This window comes from Candoia aspera, chromosome 3 (assembly GCF_035149785.1).
Source record: "Candoia aspera isolate rCanAsp1 chromosome 3, rCanAsp1.hap2, whole genome shotgun sequence".
NCBI lineage: Eukaryota > Metazoa > Chordata > Lepidosauria > Squamata > Boidae > Candoia > Candoia aspera.
The window spans coordinates 120,986,890-120,992,889 of NC_086155.1; the positions used below are offsets into that span (position 1 = coordinate 120,986,890).

Genomic DNA, 6,000 nt, shown 5'->3' on the forward strand with positions numbered 1-6,000 from the left:
CCTAACAACCTCCTAGATTTTCTCCATGGTGATCTGTCCCTAACCTGGTCTTTCAAGTCTTGCAATGTTGCACTCATTGCCACTGTAACTAAGTTCATGCACCTTGCTGCTGGTCATCCTCTTTCCTTCCACTTTTCCCAGCATTAGAGACTTTTCCAGAGATTGAGCAGCTTACAATAATACAAAAGTAAAATAAAATTGAAAGTAAATAATAACCCACCCAAAAATCAACAAAGGCTTTTGACAACAGCCACATCTTGACAGATTTTCTGAATGCCGACAGGGTTGGTGCTGACCTGAGCTGGGTGGAGCACTATTCAGAGAGTGGGGTGGCACAGAAAGGCATCCCCTGCTGGTCTTTTAGTGTTGGCAGTTGGTCAAGGATGATTCAAAAGGTACCTTCCCTGCTAGAGCTTATTGGATGGGCAGAAACCAATGCAAGAAGGCAGCCCTGCAGATAACCAGGTCATGAGCCATGTAGATTTTAAAGGTGACAATTAGTACCTTGAACTGCTTCCAGAAGCCACCTGGCAAGCTGTGAATCTCACAGTAGCAGTCTTACTCAAGCAAACCAGGCCGTGCTCTTAATTATTCAAGCTGCTGCATTCTGGACCCATTGTAGTTTCCAAGTAGTTTTCAAGGACAGCCCTATGCAGAACAACTTAGAGTAGTCCAGTCAAGAGGTGACCAAGACACAAATGACTATGAACAAGTCCTAATCCAGGAATGGTCATAACTAGTGCATGAGATGGAGTTATGCAAAGGCCATCCTAGCCACAGCTTCTGCCTGCTCCTCAAGCAGGAGTTTTGAGTTGAGGAGGACCACTAAGTTGCAAACAGTTCAGTCCAGTAGAAAGTGACTCCATCCAGAAATAAAGGTGCAATATCACTGATCTTGGTTGGCTTCCAGACCGACATCCACTCCATCTAGGGATTGAGCCTTGGTCTGGGTTTGCCATCCAGATCTTCACAGTCTCCAGACCATTTTGGCCTCCTATATTGCATAAATAATCTTGATGTGTTGAATTGTTTAGCACACCTTCTGCCACTGGCAAGAAGATGAGATCAACCCATGATGGCTTTCATTCCACTGCTATTGGCTTTTTTGCGAGCAGCATTCAACAAGGCCCTGTACTCTAATGCACGTACAAGCTAGGTCTCGATCCTTTTACTTCCCAGGGGCACCCATCTGTGTACATTTGCACATCAAGAAGTTTTTGCACGGAACTACCTTCCTGAAGGATACTGTTCACAACACCCTATGTAACATCTAAAAATTTTTATGTTACATTTCTCTGCTTAATGAATACCAAGTTTTTTCTTTGGAAAGTGTCCTTCCTGGTAGCCTTATCAACTAGGGAAGATCTCTGTTTCCAGCCTCTTCTGATCACGCTCATGCACAAAGTAACTCTATTTTTCATAGGATCCAAGATCTATGCTGTCATTCTGCCTGCATCCAATGCAACTGCCCCCCACCCCAAGAAGTATTGGTACAGTGGTTATCTTAACCAGAAACTAGCACAGGTCAAATTACCTCTTTATCTCTTTCTGGTAAACTTCTGTTGGCTTTAATTGTAGCTGTGAACTTGCATAGTTCCCAGCTGCAAGGTCCAGTTTTTGTTGTCCTGTCGTAACCCACTTCACAAGGATCATGGCCACCTTGAATGCCTTCTTTCACCAGTGTGTTCAAAGCAGTAACACAGTCCTCAGTATTGACTTTTACAAGACACTGCAAACTTAATTTCCAGGTTAGCTGACACAACCTTCAGCAGAAAAGATTTGGAAGTAGTGCTTTGTTCAGTAGCACATTCAGTAAGGAGTTTCCACTCAGCTGGTACTGCTGTGGGGAGTCCTAGCTAAGAATATCTTCCAGCTACAAAAGGGAACCATGAATTTCCTTTAACTGAATGGATGTTATTCTGGGATTCCTCTAAATCAAAGACCTGTAGGTTTAAGACAGCAAATTCAAAACAATTTGAGCTGGTTACTTTGAATTTGAAATGCCTTGGTTGAACCATTATGAAAGTGTTTCAAGCTTGAAGTCTGCTAATCAAACTTAATGGGGCCCTTTGTGCAGCTATAGTATTTCAGTCAACAGCCAAAACATGCTGTACTTGTATGGCATTCAAAGCATTTCTTCCAAAATATTTTTGAACTGCACATAGTCCTAGTTGGTTATGATACTTTGCTTTTTCAGAAAGTAGAGTAATAATATTTCTATGAACTAGAGGGAGACTTCATTTCTGGACAAATGAAACTCAACCCAGATTTTTATCACTCCATGATAAAATATTGTACACTATAGAAAACCAAATAAATTTGCTTCAAGGAATTCATCCATTCCACAGGTCCAGCTGACCATCCTTGTTCTACCTGAAATACAGGTTTTTTTCTTTGTGAGATGTATCACTGATTAGCAAAGAATTTTATTTGTTAGATTTAGGAATTTTGGGTTGCCACGATGACTTTTTCTTTCATTATCAATGAGATTGTATTTCTGATTGTTGTTATAACACAGGAATGAGTCAAATGTGCGAAGGATGCATACCGCTGTCAAGCTCAATGGAGTTGTACTAAATAAGTCACATCATGCTCAGCTGGTATTACTGAACATGCCTGGACCTCCTAAGAACAGACATGGGGATGAAAATTGTATCCTTTAAAAAAAAAAAAAACTAGGTATAGTTTAAAACTTTAATCAACTTACAAAACAAAAATCAAAAGTCTTCACTGTAACAGATTAATATAACTGTTCTTCTGGAAACTTGTGAAATATTGTGATGTTATAATCAGATTAAAAGTATGAGAATGGAATTGTAAAATAAACAGGTGAACATTTAAGCAGGGAAAATAAGCTGTTTAATGACAACTTACTACAATCATTTATAATCATCTTCCGAACCTTTTCTTGTTTACCAGTTTTAACATACCTCAGAATACAGATATACTTTCATTTGTGAAGTATAAAGGGATATTAATTTCTTCTCACATTTGTTTATATGAATATAGGAAAGAAAAGTAATATACAGCATCAGTAGCAAGTTCCTCTTATTTTGCCCCGTGTGCACATCTTTGAAAGCAGTGGTTTTTGATAATTATGGCTGAAGTACTGGGATTTTTTTACTCTAAATTCCAAGGAGTATATATTTTACCTCTTGTCTTAGGGCAAGTATAACATAGCTGCTGATTCCTTAATAATAGATAAGAAAGCTATAGATACATGCTTTCTTATTTCTTTCTGTTGTCAGCATTAACTTGAGTTTATTGCACCTGCACTGATGTAATCATGTAACATTCCATGATTTGTAAACCAGTGTCTTTGTTTTCAAAAGGGTTAAAAGCAAATCCTGATTAGCCTCATTGCATATATAATGTTATATCAGATTTTAATACTAAGTTGGGAGTCAGGTGGCATACAAGTTTGAGAGAGAGAGAGAGAGAGAGTTGGAGCTGATTGTAACCTGTTAAGCATAAGGAGTTGAGCAACATTATATCGACTTTTTTAATAATTGCCCTTTCAATTGTACAAGGTGCTTTTAAACTTGAATTCATCTCCACATCCACCCAGTGAAAGTAAGTAATCTGCTCGCTCTCTATGAAACTCAGATTCATGGCTGGATATAGATTTGGAAGTACTGTCTGTCTTTTGCTAACATATGTCCTGGAGTGCACATTATGCCTTTTTATGTGAAAGGATATCTTAAGTAATATGATTGTCATATAGATTACATGCATTTATTACAACCTTGACTTCATTGACACCCAGACATGGAGTTTTTGGAAGTTTTGACAGAAGGCTTGAACAGAGTGCTTTTGGTGCGAGGAGGAGGACGTGAAGTGATCACCATTTACTCCTAAAAATTTTACATTGGCAAATGGTGGACTAAAAAATTTTGGACTAGACTTACATTTCTAGTGTGCAGAATACATTTACAGCTGAATCTTATTCTCTCTTCTGTTTATTACATAGATGTTGAACATTTGTTTTCACTGAAGAAATGTGGATGTATATATTTGTATATTGTTAATGTAGAAACCTGGGACTTCTTTTTGTTCTTCAGATGAAGATATGGCATAGATCCTATATGCAGGAAAGCTTTTTTGGATGGAGCAACACATTGTAGTATTTTTTAAAGTAATGATGGGTTAAAAGAAATGAATGAAAAAAAGGTGGTGTCCAGGAATTGTTTTATAAATGTCAAAATTGTTGTTTTACTACTGACCTTGCTGAGGTGCAATCATTTTTCTCCTCACATCACTTCTCCTAGGTTCTGTGCTCATATTTGCTTATAAATTTTCATGAAAAAAATAGTTTGATAAAAATAATTTAGCCATCACAATTATTTAACTATTTGAAAGTGGCACCTCTGCATTTTATTTATTTACCCTTGAGTGTTCACTGAGAAGCTGCCTTAAAAAAATCATTTGTCAATAATAAATGGAGCAAATCAAGTTGCATTCTATACTATATATTCACTTGTTGAATAATCTCATGTTTTAGGAGAGAACAGTAAAAGTCTAGTAAAATAAAATAACATTTGAAGCTCCAGCAACCAGGTCTAGTTGCAGTATCTGCATCAACCGTTAGTATGTTAACTTACTTTGGGTACCTCTACTAGCCAAGCTGGCAGACAAAGACAAAAGAAGGCTATTCTGGCCAATGCACAGATGTGCACAGCAGACTTCACTAGGTTATGGAGTGAAAAGTGCTCTGAAACCACAGATTATCTGTGTAACCAGCCACAAGGGATTAGTTTCAGCCTGAAAGAGACCCAGTCTTGTCTGGGGCTACATTATCTCTCCTTTGTCCTTGTCAGGTGAACTACTTAACCAGACATTAGATGACCCAATCCCAAGACTCAGAGAGCATACCAGAAATGGGACAAGATGAAAACATATGTTGGTGTATTTTCCAATCTACGAGCATTAAATAGATCTAGAGACCCTTGGAGAATCTGGCTGCTGGCATTAAGAACCTCCTCTCATAAGTAGATTCTACACATTTACAGCCACATCCTAGACAGTTTTTTCTTTTTTCCCTTAATTCCTCAAGAGATTTTTCATCCTACATTTTCCCATTATGTTCACTACTATCTTTTCAAGGACTAAGACACAAATTATTCCTAACCTTCACTTTGTATTAACGTATTCACTGTGATAGTGAACTTTCGTTTGGTGAACATGTCTATGTCAAGGCTCCACTGGGTAAGATTACTATTTTTTAAAATACGAAATGGGCACATACTTTTCTATGTCTACTGCATATTAGTGAATTATTAGATGGAATGCCTGTATGTTAACATTAGCATTTCCACAAATATAATGGTTCATATGTTTTTATCACAGAATTAATGATAACTTAACAATAGCTTCATCCACTATAATTTGTTCATTGTTTCCCTAGTTTGTTTTTCTAACTTAAAATTGATAGTTGCTGGCCTGTCATTAGGGATAGTCTAATTACTTATTGATTGCCTATAATGTATTTCACGGTTAAAGTTATACAGCGCTCCATATAACTCCACAAACACTTAGAAAATTGTCCTTTCAAATGACCTTAATAGGCTGCTTTGAAGTACAGTACATCATTTCAGAATCATGGGGTTTGGTGAGTCACTTTGGAAAGACAAAGGGATTTCAAAGGTACCTGGAATAATTGCTTGCCTGATGGAAAAATGTTCAGAGGCATATGCTAATAGTAGATAGAACACATGCTTTGCAAGGAGAAAGTCCCAGATTCAATCATCAGGATCTCCAGGTAGAGATGGAAAAATGTAACTTCCACCCTCCAAGATTCCCCACTAAAAAGGAAATTTGCTCCTGTTCAATTTTGCAATAGAAAGTATTTGGATGTGGTTGGACTCATTAAAATGTACACTTACTTCTTTTCTCTAGATGTTTGTTGTCTAGGTCTTCACCATCATTAGTATTATGGTAGGGTTTTTTCCCCTATTAAAAAGGGGATATAATGTTTGCTTATTTAAAAGGAGTCAAAGGGAA

At 37.5% G+C, this 6,000-nt stretch overlaps 1 protein-coding gene across 3 annotated transcripts in view; it reads left to right on the forward strand.

Annotated features, from left to right (window-relative positions):
- SLC12A7 (solute carrier family 12 member 7) overlaps positions 1–4,267 on the forward strand; it is a 115,509-nt gene extending 111,242 nt beyond the window's left edge. For 2 of the 3 annotated variants that reach the window (XM_063298730.1, XM_063298731.1), the window contains 2 exons: positions 2,519–2,652; positions 3,767–4,266. In XM_063298730.1, coding sequence (XP_063154800.1) covers positions 2,519–2,652; positions 3,767–3,858 — 226 coding nt within the window. In that variant the 3' untranslated portion in view covers positions 3,859–4,266. Of the gene's footprint in view, positions 1–2,518; positions 2,653–3,766 lie in introns of all 3 variants that reach the window. The other variant, XM_063298728.1, reaches the window with a different exon arrangement.
- The last annotated feature ends 1,733 nt before the right edge of the window (positions 4,268–6,000 follow it).